Below are 17,650 nucleotides of genomic sequence, written 5' to 3'. Positions count from 1 at the left end.
TTAATTTGGTGGGAGAGAGAGAGAGAGAGAGAGAGATCCATTAAACACCAAAATGGATGAACTTTTTTTTCTCTTAAGCATTGGTAGTCATGATGCTGTCCCAAATTGAACTAATTTTCTCCCTCCTCTCCATGCAGGATGAGCCTGTGTCCTCGGAGAAGGTGACCAGCCTGAAGGAGGAGTTGCAAGCCCTGAAGGAGGAGAGGAACAGGCTGAGGGACAAACTTTGTCTGCTGGATGAGGATTACCAGGTTTTGACAGTACAAAATAAAATGGTGAGTGGGTGCACATTCTTTGTTCTGCTGTGTAACTGACCACCATAGAAACCTGTAAGGTACTTGTCACATTTAAACTACTATTGTGTATACATTTTCACCTTTATGTATTTGATTTATTTGCTTGGTGGTCCTTGAGCTGATATGTTCAGTATAGTCCTCCTGCACTGTGTATTTTTATGGTCTTGCATCTGTTATTTTATCTATCATTTTTTTTTTTTTTTATACGCAAAGATGAGATCTTTATGGCTAAGACAGTAAACTTTGATTTTCTCTCTTTAAATGTCATCTCTTGCATGTTTGTTTAAGCCATTCTAAAAGCTCTACTTACCTTAATTGTGGCCAAATTCTTAAATTGGGCTTTTTTGTTACACTATGTAACAAAAGCTTTTTTTTTTTTTTTTTTTTTTTTTTTTTTTTTTTTCTCTCTCTCTCTCTCTCTCTCCTTGTCACCACAATCTGCTTGCAGGTGTCATGGTTGCATACCATCATTATGTCTTTATTCATACTGAATTGCATACCATATTGGTTCTAATAACAGCCCAAGAATTTATCTGTTCAAATTAGTAGACACAGAAACGTTCATAACTATTATCATGTGTTTGTCATGGAGATGCACACCATCCCAACCGTGCCGTGCCATGCCCTCCCCTTAATCCTGAGTTGGAACTTGTCAAGTGACACTGACATAATATTTGTAGTCCTGCTCTGCTGACCACACACTAAGTCTATACAGATGTAATAGCAAATAGGGAAGGAACTAGATTGAGGGACAACACAAAATCTGTAATATTTACATTGATATTTGAAGGACTTACTTTGGAGTATCTTGTGATAAATTAGAGATCTTATTTGCAGTCTCCCTTACATCTTTACCCTCTCTCTTTGTTCTGACCCATTGTATTTCTTGGTTTATACAACTGCAATTGCACTTAGCTGTTGTGAAATCTATATCAATTTGCATTGCATTTCTTTCTTAAATATTATCCAAAATTTAACTTAAATTTCACTTTTCTTCCCAGCTCTTTCCTTTTTCAGAGAGATACATATTCATATACTACCGTCTTGCTCTTCTCTTCTCTAATTCACTTTTTACTGCATCCGTCAGTGCATCCTGATTCAATTTTTTCAAAGAATATGCAAGAAATACTTGCTTATTGAAATACCCTTTTTCATGTTCATTATTGATTTTAGAATCCTAAGTTTCCATACATAAATACTTCAGCATGAGCAAAAATTATTTAACTAAGCTGCAACATCATAGAGGCTCAGATTCACTGGAATTAGAGTCTGCCCACACTGACAAATATCCCCGTTTACTAGTACCTTTACTCAACACTCTTGAAATTGATGCAACACCCTAGATAATTTGTATATACCTTAACAGAAGATCCATAGTGATGTTCACAGTAAACGTAACTGTATATAGTGAGGAGTGAAACAGTAAATTAGTCATGAGAAGCAGCTTAAAGTGACTTGTTGAATTGTGCAGTTTGCATTTAGGATCCCTCTTTGTGAATCATGTACTAGAGTTAATCTTCCAAGCTTTCCTTCTGATTGTCTGATATTTGTGTGAGGTGAGAGGAGAGGGAGAACAAGGCTAAAGACTCACACTGTAGGCTACTCACACACATTATGCATGTGTCCCTCTTCCCACAAGTACCCAGAGTTCAAAGTGTTCCTTCTGAACAACCAAAGCATGATAGTGAGCAGTCCCAGTTCAAACCTGTGCATGATGAAATTCAACAGTTAAGAAATTTAATTCTTCAGTTAGGAAAATTCAGGACTCCTCTGAAAGTCTAGTGAATGGAAAATTAAAAAATGGGCACATTTTGTTATTAGAAACAGTATGGTATTTATATGAGTGACATTTGAGGAAACATTTGCTTTAAATAAAGTACTGTTTCCTTAATTTACAATTAAATAATGTTTCTATAATTGTCTGTATTCAACCATTATTACCTGCAGTGCTGGTGGTGGATGTTGTACATTGCTGAAGAATATATTCCATATTTGTATACAACATTTGGAGTGGTTGTCTGCAGGACTCAAGCCAAAGTAAATTGTACTTTTTGAAGATTTAAAAGACATCCATATGATTATGATAAAGGACAAATATTATTGATCACTGCATGAAAAATGTAAGCCACTAAAATCCTAAAAAATATGTATAATATATATATGAGGTTCTCTGCATTAGGAAGGTCACTCTTACCATTCTGTCTGCAACAAAGATGACCATATGCAGCTCGCTATTGAGGTCTTAACTTCTGCATGGTGATGGATGGGTATCCGTTTGAATACTCTTGTCAATCAAGAATCCCTCAAAGAACAGTCCAGTCCACCATCAATGCAAGTGGTGCAAACACACACTGCTGAACAATATTTTTCATTAGAGGGGCTGCCCAAGGCAAATTCTATTTTAGAAAGGTGGTTCCAGCAGCATAAGATCAGAGCAATCCCTTACAATAACACTGCTCTCAACCAATGGTGGGCCAGTGGTAGCTGCTTCCATTGGTTGATATTGTTTTGGCTCCAAACATTGCTTCCTAAGTGTGTGTCATTTTCCATTCACCTAACATGCCATAGTCACATTGCATGACCCAGGCAAAATGAGCCCTGTCCATCTTCACAACTTCATAACGTGCCCACAAGTCATGCCATTCCCTGATAAGAGTAGACACAACAAACCTTACACTATCTTTTGAATATCATATTTCTTTACAATTTTTCCTCTGCTGCCTGTTAGTCTCTGCAGTGATAGTAATAATATATATATTACTGGTTTTCATAACTGTAATAAACATCAGAAATGCATATCTGTGATTAGAATATAAGTCTTATGAGAGGTAAGTTTTCAAGCTCAAACATATGATACCAAATGCAACAAATGTATCTATGTTACAGAACTGTCGATGAAGCAACCTGAAAGAGAAACTAGCATACAAAGAGCATGATTTCATATTAATTAAATATATAAAATGTGCATAACACTCATCAGTGCACAGTTAATGTGTCAGGGAGGGTAACTCACTCACCACTCACATCGCTTAAGAATTTCTACCTTCTTTGTGAGTGTTATTGGTACTCTAGCTCACTTAGGCTTACTGCTAAGAACTCACTGGCCACATGGAAGGAATAGTTAACACTTAAGAGGTAAAATAATTCACCACATGGTCAGTCTCACACACACCACACCAGCAAATGAAAGAACATGCCAGCAGTAACAGCATAACACATCCAAGCATTGGTGGGAAAATGAATGGTAGGAAGGGGAGAAGGGAAGGGTGTTTTTTTTTTTTTTTTTTTTTTTTTTTTTTTTTTTTTTCCAGGAGAGACAGCAGCAAGGGCAACAAAAACCCAATAAAAAAAAAATAATAAATAAAATAAAATAAACACTGACATGCTGCTCCCTGAATAGGGTCCAATGCCATGGTCAAAAATTGAAGAATAATTGTCTTGAAACCTCCCTCTTGAAGGAATTCAAGTCACAGGAAGGTGGAAATACAGAAGCAGGCAGGGGGTTCCAGGGTTTACCAGAGAATGCTGGTTAACTCTTGCATTAGAGACATGAACAGATTAAGAGTGTGAGAAAGAAAGTCTTGTGCAGCGAGGCAATGGGAGGGGAGCCATGCAGTTAGCAGGAAAATAGTTGTAGAAGATAGCAAGAGATGAAACACAGAAGCAATGAGAAAGAGGTTGAAGACAGTCAGTTAAAGGAAAGGAGTAGATGAGACAAAAAGCTTTTGATTCCACCCTGTCTAAAAGAGTGGTATGAGTGGAATCCCCCATCCTCCACCCAGACATGTGAAGCATACTCCATACATGGACTGATAAGGCCCTTGTACAGTTAGCAGCTGGGGTGGTGTGGTTTTGAGAAAAACTGGCAGAGACATCACAGAACACCTAAATTCATAGAAGCTGTTTTAGCTAGAAATGAGATGTGAAGTTTCCAGTTTAGACTGTAAGAAAAGGTCAGATTGAGGAAGTTCAGTGTAAAAGAGGGGGACAGTTGAATGTCATTGAAGAGGGGATAGTTGTCTGAAAGGTTGTGTTGAGTTGATAGATGGAGGAATTGAGTTATTGAGGCATTGAACAATACCAAGTTTGCTCTTTTTTTTTTTTTTTTTTTTTTTTTTATGTAGGAAGGACACTGGCCAAGGGCAACAAAAATCCAATAAAAAAAAAAATGCCCACTGAAATGTCAGTCCCACAAAAGGGTCAAAGCAGTGGTCAAAAATTGATGGATAAGTGTCTTGAAACCTCCCTCTTGAAGGAATTCAAGTCATAGGAAGGTGGAAATACAGAAGCAGGCAGGGTGTTCCAGAGTTTATCAGAGAAAGGGATGAATGATTGAGAATACTGGTTAACTCATGCATTAGAGAGGTGGACAGAATAGGGGTGAGAGAAAGAAGAAAGTTTTGTGCAGCAAGGCCGCGGAAGGAGGGGAGGCATGCAGTTAGCAAGATCAGAAGAGCAGTTAGCATGAAAATAGGGGTAGAAGACAGCTAGATATGCAACATTGCGGTGGTGAGAGAGAGGCTGAAGACAGTCAGAGGAGAGGAGTTAATGAGACGAAAAGCTTTTGATTCCACCCTGTCTAGAAGAGCAGTATGAGTGGAACCATCCCCAGACATGTGAAGCATACTCCATACATGGACAGATAAGGCCCTTTTACAGAGTTAGCAGCTGGGGGGGTGAGAAAAACTGGCAGAGACATCTCAGAACGCCTAACTTCATAGAAGCTGTTTTAGCTAGAGATGAGATGTGAAGTTTCCAGTTCAGATTATAAGTAAAGGACAGACCGAGGATGTTCAGTGTAGAAGAGGGGGACAGTTGAGTGTCATTAAAGAATAGGGGATAGTTGTCTGGAAGGTTGTGTCGAGTTGATAGATGGAGGAATTGAGTTATTGAGGCATTGAACAATACCAAGTTTGCTCTGCCCCAATCAGAAATTTTAGAAAGATCAGAAGTCAGGCGTTCTGTGGCTTCCCTGCGTGATATGTTTACCTCCTGAAGGGTTGGACGGCTATGAAAAGATGTGGAAAAGTGCAGGGTGGTATCATCAGCGTAGAAGTGGATAGGACAAGAAGTTTGGTTTAGAAGATCATTAATGAATAATAAGAAGAGAGTGGGTGACAGGACAGAACCCTGAGGAACACCACTGTTAATAGATTTAGGAGAAGAACAGTGACCGTCTACCACAGCAGCAATAGAATGGTCAGAAAGGAAACGAGATGAAGTTACAAAGAGAAGGATAGAAACCGTAGGAGGGTAGTTTGGAAATCAAAGCTTTGTGCCAGACTCTATCAAAAGCTTTTGATATGTCCAAGGCAACAGCAAAAGTTTCACCAAAATCTCTAAAAGAGGATGACCAAGACTCAGTAAGAAAAGCCAGAAGATCACCAGTAGAGCGGCCTTGACGGAACCCATAATGGCGATCAGATAGAAGGTTGTGAAGTGATAGATGTTTAAGAATCTTCCTGTTGAGGATAGATTCAAAAACTTGAGATAGGCAGGAAATTAAAGCAATAGGACGGTAGTTTGAGGGATTAGAACGGTCACCCTTTTTAGGAACAGGTTGAATGTAGGCAAACTTCCAGCAAGAAGGAAAGGTAGATGTTGACAGACAGAGCTCAAAGAGTTTGACTAGGCAAGGTGCAAGCACGGAGGCACAGTTTCGGAGAACAATAGGAGGGACCCCGTCAGGTCCATAAGCCTTCCGAGGGTTTATGCCAGCGAGGGCATGGAAAACATCATTGCGAAGAATTTTAATACGTGGCATGAAGTAGTCAGAGGTTGGAGGAGAGGGAGGAACAAGCCCAGAATCGTCCAAGGTAGAGTTTTTAGCAAAGGTTTGAGCGAAGAGTTCAGCTTTAGAAATAGATGTGATAGCAGTGGTGCCATCTGGTTGAAATAGAGGAGGGAAAGAAGAAGCAGCAAAGTTATTGGAGATATTTTTGGCTAGATGCCAGAAATCACGAGGGGAGTTAGATCTTGAAAGGTTTTGACATTTTCTGTTAATGAAGGAGTTTTTGGCTAGTTGGAGAACAGACTTGGCATGGTTCTGGGCAGAAATATAAAGTGCATGAGATTCTGGTGATGGAAGGGTTAAGTACCTTTTGTGGGCCACCTCTCTATCATGTATAGCACGAGAACAAGCTGTGTTAAACCAAGGTTTAGAAGTTTTAGGATGAGAAAAAGAGTGAGGAATGTACACCTCCATGCCAGACACTATCACCTCTGTTATGCGCTCAGCACACAAAGACAGGTCTCTGACACGGAAGCAGTAGTCATTCCAAGGAAAATCAGCAAAATACCTCCTCAGGTCCCCCCAACTAGCAGAGGCAAAATGCCACATGCATCTTCGCTTAGGGGGATCCTGAGGAGGGATTGGAGTGATAGGATAAGATAAAGATATGAGATTGTGATCGGAGGAGCCCAACGGAGAAGAAAGGGTGACAGCATAAACAGAAGGATTAGAGGTCAGGAAAAGGTCAAGAATGTTGGGCGTATCTCCAAGACGGTCAGGAATACGAGTAGGGTGTTGCACCAATTGCTCTAGGTCATGGAGGATAACAAAGTTGTAGGCTAGTTCACCAGGATGGTCAGTGAAGGGAGAGGATAGCCAAAGCTGGTGGTGAACATTGAAGTCTCCAAGAATGGAGATCTCTGCAAAAGGCAAGAGTCAGAATGTGCTCCACTTTGGAAGTTAAGTAGTCAAAGAATTTCTTATAATCAGAGGAGTTAGGTGAGAGGTATACAGCACAGATAAATTTAGTATGAGAGTGACTCTGTAGTCGTAGCCAGATGGTGGAAAACTCGGAAGATTCAAGAGCGTGGGCACGAGAGCAGGTTAAGTCATTGCGCACTTAAACGCAGCATCCAGCTTTGTATCGAAAATGAGGATAGAGAAAGTAGGAGGGAACAGAAAAGGGGCTACTGTTAGTTGCCTCAGACACCTGAGTTTCAGTGAGGAAAAGAAGATGAGGTTTAGAAGAGGAGAGGTGGTGTTCTACAGATCTTAGACCGCGAATGTTGCAGAAGTTAATGAAGAAAAAGTTGAGGGGGGTGTTAAGACACTTAGGGTCGTCGACAGAAAGGCAGTCCGACCTGGGGACATTTATGGTCCCCTCCCCAGATGGGGACTCCGAGGCTGGTGTAGGAGTCACCATGATGATTTTAAGATTTTTGAGTGAAGGGTGTATGTATTATTAGGTGCTTGTAGTTATGTGTGGAGGAAGAGAGTTGTCTTTAGAGGGAAGGCTGTGACTGCCCCCTTGTGTTGTGAGACACAAAGGGAAACGTTCAGTGAGGTCACAGCTGGGTTTAATGATAAGTTCACAGCACCCCTTGAACAGTACTTTAGACCTCACTGGGAGTAATTATCATTTCAGCAGATGTCTACTGCCTCCTCCAGTCTGCCCCAATTAGAAATTTTAGAGAGATCAGAATTCAGGTATTCTGTGGCTACCCTGCGTGAACTGTTTACTTCCTGTTAGTAGGAAGGTGCAGGAAGGCGAGCATTTTAAATTTTGTAATTTTATTTGTCTTGGACTAAAGCTTACGTCATTGGATTTTAGCACTCATACGAAGAAAATAGTCCCTAATTTACACATTTTGTATCATCAGTTTCTCATATAACAGATGCTCATATAACGGGACCTCCCTGTACTTTAGTCTTAGTGGTGAAATTACATGGTTGATGGTCAGGTTCTTTTGTTTCTGACCATCAACCATGTAATTCACCACTAAGACTACATACAGGGAGGTCCCGTTATATGAGCATCTGTTACATGAAAGCATATATATAGCATGAAAGTTGACAGGGCATATTTCACCCAGCCCCATCAGTGTTATTACTATTGTACTTCTATCTCTGTACTATTACTATTACCTCTACTGCTGTACTGCTACTGTTAATGTCATCCATACTAAATATTATACAGCCCACCACCAGTCAGATGTGTACTCCCCCCCACCAAAAAAAAAAAAAAGTTTTGTTTCTGAAATTTGTCCTTTTACCATAAAGAGGGAGTGGCTTGTTCTTGCAAGCAAACCCCCAGAACAAATGACTAGGCTTCTTACATGGGAGGAAGAAATTAGTAGGCATGACTGTACATTGGTGTGAGAGAAATATACATTAGCAGCAAACACTCAAGGTGACCTGCCATAAGTTGTTTTAATAGTAAGACTTCTCTAGTCTCCAACACTTTTGTTGTTCACGTATTAAGTTATGGATCCTGACATCACACCTGTGAGCAGTGCCAAGGCTGCATCTCCCCACTCTGCCCTTAACAATAGATTTTTCCTTCATATCAAACTGATTTATTGTTTTCAGTACCTTCTGTTTACATTAATGGTCATGGCACCATGCTTCAACTTGCAGCTTTTATTTATTTTTTAAGTTTTGAGTTGAAGGCATTTGAAAACAATAAATCTGTTTGATGTGATGGGAAAATGTATTGTTAAGGGCAGAGAGGTTTTGTTTATTGTCCCACTATTCATGAAAAATATGTTCATTATTTGCAGTCTTCACTAAAAGTGTACTTAGAATTCAGTACAACTTCCAAACCATTACACAAGTTGAAAAAAAAAATGCAAAATTTGTTCCGAATGTGGCAATACCTTTACAATCCTGAATGTGTGCCACTTATTGAGACAGAAGTTTATTGCAGTAGCATAAAATGACAGAGTTCAAGCTTTGATCATATTTTTTTCAGTTTTATTATGGTGAAAGCAGTCCTAACACAGGGTGCCTCATATGTAAAACAAACTTCACAGGAAATATCTAAAACTGTTTAGCACTTTATTAATAGAAAATGAATTCTTTGCTTTCTGTGTACAAGTGCTTCATATGCACAGGCAACATGACCTCCAGTCCCCCTCAGAACCTCATTTTCAGGGTATATAATATAGTGATACTTTATTGTTTTTTTTTTTTTTTGCAAAATGGCAGGATTGTTTTACTTTTGAAGATTTCCAAAAAAAGAAGAAATAAATGGCTCACAGAGGCAGACAACCACCTCCTAACTGAGAACACATTTAGCCCTGAAAATATCCTTCAGCAATACAACTTGAGTGGAGGCATTTTGGACCATTTTCTTATGTTTGGTTGTTTGTTGCTTTCTTCCCCCAGACGGTCCCTACCTGGGTCATGGTAGTTGTGGTGATGGCTCTGGCTCTAGGATCTGAACTGTTTCTCAACATTTTATAGAAGTTCAAAGATTCTATAATTTAGTTTGTTCTCACTTTCTCATTATAAAGATTAGTATCAGACCCTTTCCTATTCCACAAATTAATTATTCACTATGATAGACAAACATTATCAGCAATGCACAAAGTACATAGATAATTAGTTTTGTAAACTCTGCAGCAATGCTGCATAGAGGTATGTATTTAGAATTACACTAAATCTTTTAGTGCCATCATTGTGTAGATTACATGTTTAGGTCTCAGTTCAGAAGACAGTTCTTCCCAAAGTTCTGACATTATAATTAGCAAGCTCATTGAATAGCTACATAGTTATATATATATATATATATATATATATATATATATATATATATATATATATATATATATATATATATATATATCATTTGATGTATTTATGTAAAATATGGTAAACCTGTATATATATATATATATATATATATATATATATATATATATATATATATATATATATATATATATATATATATATATATATAATATGATCTATATAGTTAGGGTAGTGTTACATAAGACCGTAAGCAATGTGGCAGTGAAGCCCTAGACAGGAAGAGCCAGTCCCAGAAGCCTCGTGTGATATTAGCCAATGTAAGCCCCTGCTGAGGCCCTTAGCTTGATCCAAGGGAGGAGGAAGGAGGCTGGGTGTTGTCCCTCTCCCTCCAGCCTCTACCACCCACGTTAACAGGTAAAGATGCACCCAACAGACTTTCCTTCACGTGATGAGGTGCTGTTGGCAAGGAGTGTGACCCGCAAGAGACTTTTTTTTTTTTTTTTTTTTTTTTTTTTTTTTTTTTTTTTTTTCTCCACTTAAGTCAGAGTTATGTTAATAAGATTAATGCTTTAAAGATTTAACTTGTGCTGTGAACTAACACCCTAACCATTGTATGCTTTGGGAGTGCTGAATGACAGTATGAGTCCATATTTCATCTGATTTGCAGCTACATGCACATTTAAAGAACTTACCATTATAATATTATAAATGGTGTGAGGGCTTGCTTTTTATTGAACTACTACTACTTAAGCACTGCTGAAAATTTGCATACAAATGTCCATTGATGAAAAGTTAACTGCATTTAATATTAAAAAGATTTTCAGTTAACTAATGGCTAATGGAGTGTTGTTTCCTACTCCATATAAATTTACTAATTTCTAATGTTACATATTTTCAAATTTAAACAAGTGAAAGACTAAGCATAGACTTTCTCATGACCTTGTATCACTTTATTATGATTTGAAAGATCATAGCAGTCTTTTTAACATTTTAATCTCCAGAAAAATGCATGGCTGATAATCAGATATCCTCACTTCAGATTACTGCTGCTTAGACCAAGGGCCTGTATGAATACTTTTGCTTTTTAAATATATTTGCTTGTGATGTTGAATCTTCAGAACTAGCTTTTCATAATTTTGGTACATAAAAGCCAATACTGAACTGGATTACCTATGGTATGGACAGTAAAACTTTGCCCCAATAAAGCATAAACCTAACTAGTTCACACAAGACAACAGTACAGCCAAGATCTAATTGTACCTCTAATTATTAAAGTTTGTGTTATGTGGTCTTAATTTCCTCATTTGTTCATCTCTGTGCACTATAAGAAGTTCCTAAATTGAAGTCATTCATTGCATCACTGCACAAACTTTGACCACTGTAATTTTCTACATCTTTTGAAATTGGTTCTAATTTGTTACTCTTACCACTCCAAATAGTTTTTTTTTTTTATATTTCAATGAACTTTTCTTTATATTTCAACAGAAAAACTAAGATCATTTGTGAATTTTGCATCAGCATATGCCAATGCCAAGCCCAGCTTGTATATTAATGGAATTTACTTTGCATAAGGGGGGAAGACCTATTAAGGAGCTAAGTACCTAGCAGTACACAGGCTTGAGACTTGTTGAAGTACTTAGTTGAAATTTTGGGTGAAATATTTGTCTGGAGTAATATATTGGCTGAGTGGGAGTGGAGTTGACAGCCTTGGGCAGTAGCAGGAGTGTAACTGCAACTGACCCTTGAGTGAAACTTAGCCACACTTGGAACTGGCTTATGAAAACTTGGGTCCAGGAGTTTGGATCCTGCTCAAGCCCAGACCTTTGCTAGTTAGCTGACCCACTCTTTAAGGTGGGTTTTTTTTTGAACTTGATTTGATAATAATCCCCATCATCATTTTATCTTTTGTTTTTTTATTTCTGACAATACTGTCAAAATCCAGTAGATCAGCTTGCATTCAAACTTAAAATACATTTTCTGCAATTTACACCCAACAGGCAAAGCCTAGTGAATAATGATAACTTCACACCAGGTTGTACTTGTCACATCTAGTGTGCCAGACACTTCCCTGGGCTACTGAAGCTCAAAAGTTCACACCTAAGCAGACATTGGCAATTGTTGCCCCATGAGACCCCAACATTAGGTTGGAGATAATTGCCTTGATAAACTAGGGGAAGCCAGATGTAAAAGCTAAACAAAAATAAACACGTTGTATGACAGTGACAGGCCAGGGGTTAACCAGTCCTCCATCCAGTCAAAGCAACTGCTACATTATGGTGATTGAACTTGAAACCTTTCATCCACAAGTCCAACACCTTAAGACAGCCATCTAGCCCTGGTGTGCAAAGCTCAATATAGATGATTGAATTCTCAATTTGAATATGCTTTTAAACTGATATTCTACTGTATCACTGTTTGCTTTTCCCCAAACCTCCTCCAATACATGCAGATGTATCCAAGCAGTGCTTGCTTGTTCAACACTTAAGTTCATTCTACCTGGTCTGCTGAATTAATTTACCCTACTTCAGTAAAGTATTTATGTTGCTTCCTCCATATTCACAGGTTCGCCATTCAAGGATTCCCATGTTAATGGATTTCTCACCAATGGCATAAGCCTTTTTTGCTCAATACTTGTCAATGAGCTAGTAAAGTTATAAAGGCTGTTGCTTCACGTTGCCTAAACTCCTGTCTGTTTTTTTGTAAGTTGAGGTTTTTAAGGGATGCACCAAACACAGAAATTTACCAAACTTGGTGAATACAGAGGGAGCAATATATTGAAGTCATAATAAAATCAGTGAAAACTATACATTTCAGGTCATGAACATGAATCTGTAATGCTTGGAAGGACTACTAATACACAACACTGTCATGGAGCACTACTCACCACTGTGTTGCTTCCTCCAACAGGCTGTGGCGCTGAGCCTGGTGCCGCTGTGCATTGTGCTGCTGGGTATCATCACCGCCTTCTATGACACTATCTCTGCTGTTACTGGCACGTCTGAGTTTCATCCACCTTCCTAGATTACACAGCATCTGGAAATTTGTTTTTTTATATATTTTTATGATGTACTACTACTTGTTCTAGAAGATGACGATGTATCATTATACTCCTGACTCGCCCACAAGTTTACACTTTCTAAAGTTTTATTTATGACGAGTACTAAAGTTTTTGTACTATGTTGCCTTCCCATTGCTGTTGTACACATGCCTCCTGTTTCCGTTCCTTAGTTACTTGAGTTTGTAGAACCAACAAGTCCTGTAACACTGCAGTACCAACTCATTAAACGTGGAAATGCAACATCCAGTTGTTTGGACTTCAGATAAACAGCCCTGAATATGTATGTTACAAAACAATGGCAGAATTTTTTTATAACAAGCCTTGTTCATTAAAAATTCCAAAATTCATTAATATTGTAATTTCCTTTTTGAGCAGCAAACTAGAATTTTTCATCCAAGGTTGTTTTCTAGTAGAACAGCACACCGCTGGTTCAGTTTCCTCAGGGAAGTGGGCTCAACACATCATGTTTTTATCCATAAATTTATTATAGCATTTTGCAAAACCTTACATAGCAGTTACTAATTTGTTATACAACCACCATATACAGATATATTTTAAAATGTATATGAAGGTGTAAAAACTACCTGTCTTACATTCACCATGGTATAATTATTAACCTTGATGTCAACAATAAGAGCAATGACAACATGTATTTGGTTCCCATATAACAGAGGAGTGACTGCCATGCTGGTTAAGGAATGAGTGAAAAAAGGTCAACTATTATTAAAGGAAGATTCATCAACTTTAGTGGTAAATCTACTATTTTCTAAAGTCAGTTTTTTTTTATATGGCATTATTAATTATAGAATCTTTTACATGTAAATGTTAATTTTAGGGTGGTATTAAAATAAAGGTGTGGAGTAACGGGATGATGGTAATGTCTGAGGAATTAGTACTGTTTACTGATACACTGTCTATTGTGATTGGCATCAGTTGTGCCATGTTTAAAACTGGACTTTGCTTATTTGACAAGCATTTAAATCTCAGGAAATTTGATACCCAGCCATAGTTATCTATGGAAACACTTAATTTATCTTATACCAATATTTGTTAATATGATTTATTTATTTATTTTTTATTTATTATCATTTTTTTTTAAGTAATTTGTACAGGAGACGTATACTTTGATTAATTAATATTTTATAATGTAAAAAGCCATTTCTGTATACGTACTTCATTTGTAATTGTTACCCGATTGGTCAGGGTGGCTCACACAAGGTACAGCAAGAGTGTTGGATTACCAAGCAAAACTCAAACCTAAGTCATGCATATCTGAATATTGTTGGTAATGTTGAGAAAAATTTTTATTTTTATTTATTTTATTTATTTTTTATTTTTATTTATTTATTTTATATATATATATATATATATATATATATATATATATATATATATATATATATATATATATATATATATATGTATATGTATATGTATGTATATATATATATATATATATATATATATATATATATATATATATATATATATATATATATATATATATATATATATATATATATATATATATCTGGTCATGTATGAAAGCAGAGGATACTTAAGACCATCAAGGCAGTGCATAATTTTCAAGGGAATATTTTGCTTGCCTTGATCAATTATAATGAACAGGAAACAATTCAGGATCATCGCTGCATGTTATGATTTTTGTGTAGAGCCAAGAGAATTTTGGTCCATTCTGTTCATGTGTTCCTTGAGGTTATGCCATGACCAAAATTTGTACATGTTCCACAAGGTGAAGCCAATATGTTGCCGTACCTGTTTTTGTCTGTGATAAAAATGCCTCCATGGTTATTATTTTCTAATTTATGATTGATGTTTGTTTTTTTATTTTATTTTTTCTATCATTGCATCATGGTGGTGAGAAATTCTCCTTCTTTTGTACTTCTTATCATTATTTTCTTTCAAAATCTTCATCAAATACTGATCATACAAAGTAGAACATAGTTCTGATGAACTGAACTGAAATCTATGTATATTTCAGAAAAAGGAAATCTTCATATCCAAAGGTCAAAGTTCTGTGAACATGTTGCATGGTAAAGATTATGGAAACTAATGTATGGAAAGTGTTGAACATTCTGGCCATGGCTGCATAAATGAAAGTTGCTAGGCATTTTGTAAAGCAAAGTCTAGAGTTCATTTCTAGAGAAAGTTGTTGGATGCTTTACTCACTTTGACAAGCCTGGCATGAATGGAGAAAACATATTTCAGCATCGACACTTTAAGCAACAGAAGCCTACGTCATCTCTGGTGGAGAGCCTTTTCATCCCATGTAAGGTGTCTGCAAGGTCCCTCTGTGTCAAGTTCAACTGACTCAATTCAGGGAAAGTAATAATGTATATAAAGAAGTGGCCAAATTTCCCATTGACAGTTGACTTGACAGGACCAAACACTGGCATCCTAGTCACCTTGGTTTTATATCTGATTTAAAGCTGTGTACACAAAGCTTCAAGAAAGTCCTCATGTACATAGAACTGTAGGAGTGGTTGCTGGGGTGACCACTGTATGTAAAGATCAAGTTCTATACTGCCATTATACAATAGCATAGAAATGAAATTTATAAGAAATATTTATGTTTATTTGATACATTGTGATCATGTTACTGTTGTAGTTGTTCACTTATCCTTAAAAAGTTTTCTTGCTTCTACATGTTTATGAATATGACTTGTATCCATGCTTTTCTATTATATTCTCATATGATTAATTTAATCATAAAAAGGAGTCACAAAATGTATGTCCTGATATTCAGCACTTGTAAATTTTATGTACATTACAATTTTTATTACTAAACTGTACAAACATGGCCAGACTCAATGTGGCCATCAAAAACTGGTGAAAAGCTCATCCCTGTAGTGGAATAAGTTAGATATCAATGTATAAAAAAAGTCAAGAGCTCCATCAAACATAGAAAGTATAATTTTGTTGTATTTTTTATTACCACTATTAATGTTAACTTGAAACCACCACTGTAAGGAACTCTTGGGCATCAACACAGGCCCACATTGGTTCTGTTTTTGACACAGCGCCTCATTTACGGGATTGATCACTTTAGAAACAAAAGAAATGTAGACAGTAACATGTTTCCCAAGCTTCCAAATAAAATTATGCAGCAACTTCAAGTTTCCTATTCCTTCACTTATTACACACAATGAAGGCTGTCTTCATGAGGCCCCATGGTATGCCTGGTTTGTTCTAAAATTAGAGACAAAGTGGTGGAGCTCAGGAACAGTCCCCAATTAAGACTGGAAACAGGGTGGTGGAGTTCAGGAACACATCAGTTCCTAGACAACCATGTATATCATGGTATGCAACTTTCTTTTTAAATAAGTCATAGAAAACTGCACAACTGATAATTTCATCAATGGTATAGCCAGAAGCACCACTCAAAAACTGCAGTGGTATTCATACATGTATAACACTCATGTTAAATAAGCAGCTGATAGTTGTTGCTGTTCCTCAGTATTCTTTGACTTGAGTGATGTGGCAGTGTAAATGTAGTGCTGATTACTTGCCTGGTTTATTCTGCGACTGGAGCCAAGGTGGTGGAGCTCAGGAACACTCCCCTATTAAGACTGAAGCCAAGGTGGTGGAGTTCAGGAACACTCCCCTATTAAGATTGCAGCCAAGGTGGTGGAGCTCAAGAACACTCCCCTATTAAGACTGGAGCCAAGGTGGTGGAGCTCAGGCACACCTGTTAATTCCAAGACAACCAGCAAGGCTATCAGTTTTCCACTCAGCTCATAGCAACAGGATGTACTCAAGCTTTAGTGGGACCAGCCCTTACAAGGAGCCATAGGTATATATATATTGTAGTTGTGAAATGTTTAATATCATCTGAGGAGGTATATATATATATATATATATATATATATATATATATATATATATATATATATATATATATATATATATATATATATATATTGTAGTTGTGAAATGTTTATCATCATCTGAGAAGGCTAAGGTTATTATACTGTAGCATGTATAGTGATGAGGGTTCATTAGGTGTTTAGTGATAATGTCCTTTCTAATCATTACTGTATTTTGAAACATGAACTGGAACTTTGAATTGTGCAGTTTGGTGATTAGGTATGAAATCTGAATAGTGCAATTTAGTGAAAGATTATATTTTGTGAATCTAAGATATTCTTAACAGTTTTGACATGCAAGAAAGAAGTACAAGTGAATCTAAGATATTCTTAACAGTTTTGACATGCAAGAAAGAAGTACAAGAAGGAATGATCTCACAATTCAGTGTACTACCTTGGTGTTGGCTGGGTCCCACTGCAGTCAAAACTTATGTCAGATCAAGAAGTCAGAGATGGCTGGAAGAGCTGAAGAAATTACGTTTACAAATGAGGTGTATTAAGAGGGCAAGCCAAGCCTTGGAGTCTACTGCTGTGAAGGAGCAGACATGTGAAGGAAAGTCACCTGCACAGCAAAGAGCGCATAATAACCCAGGAGGTTGAAAGAAAGGCCTTGAGTTTTAATGAAACTTACCAAGTCTTTAAAAAAAAATTAAGGTTAGTAAAGGCTGGTATTCAGGAAGATTTTTTTTTTTTTTTTATGTAGGAAGGACACTGGCCAAGGGCAACAAAAATCTAATTAAAAAAATGCCCACTGAAATGCCAGTCCCATAAAAGGGTCAAAGCAGTGGTCAAAAATTGATGAATAAGTGTCTTGAAACCTCCCTCTTGAAGGAATTCAAGTCATAGGAAGGTGGAAATACAGAAGCAGGCAGGGAGTTCCAGAGTTTACCAGAGAAAGGGATAAATGATTGAGAATACTGGT

The 17,650-nt window shown here is 37.1% G+C and overlaps 1 protein-coding gene across 1 annotated transcript in view; it reads left to right on the top strand.

The window, feature by feature from the left end:
* The window catches only part of LOC135105728 (sarcolemmal membrane-associated protein-like), a 90,813-nt gene extending 77,730 nt beyond the window's left edge, over positions 1-13,083 (top strand). Inside the window, 2 exon segments of the mRNA XM_064014167.1 lie at positions 138-275; positions 12,691-13,083. Coding sequence (XP_063870237.1) covers positions 138-275; positions 12,691-12,804 — 252 coding nt within the window. The 3' untranslated portion in view covers positions 12,805-13,083.
* Positions 13,084-17,650: the final 4,567 nt, after the last annotated feature.

The sequence above is a fragment of the Scylla paramamosain genome, chromosome 12 (genome assembly GCF_035594125.1).
Source record: "Scylla paramamosain isolate STU-SP2022 chromosome 12, ASM3559412v1, whole genome shotgun sequence".
Taxonomy (NCBI): domain Eukaryota; kingdom Metazoa; phylum Arthropoda; class Malacostraca; order Decapoda; family Portunidae; genus Scylla; species Scylla paramamosain.
Note: the sequence above shows the minus strand (reverse complement) of the source record. Positions and strands in the feature narration are given on the sequence as shown.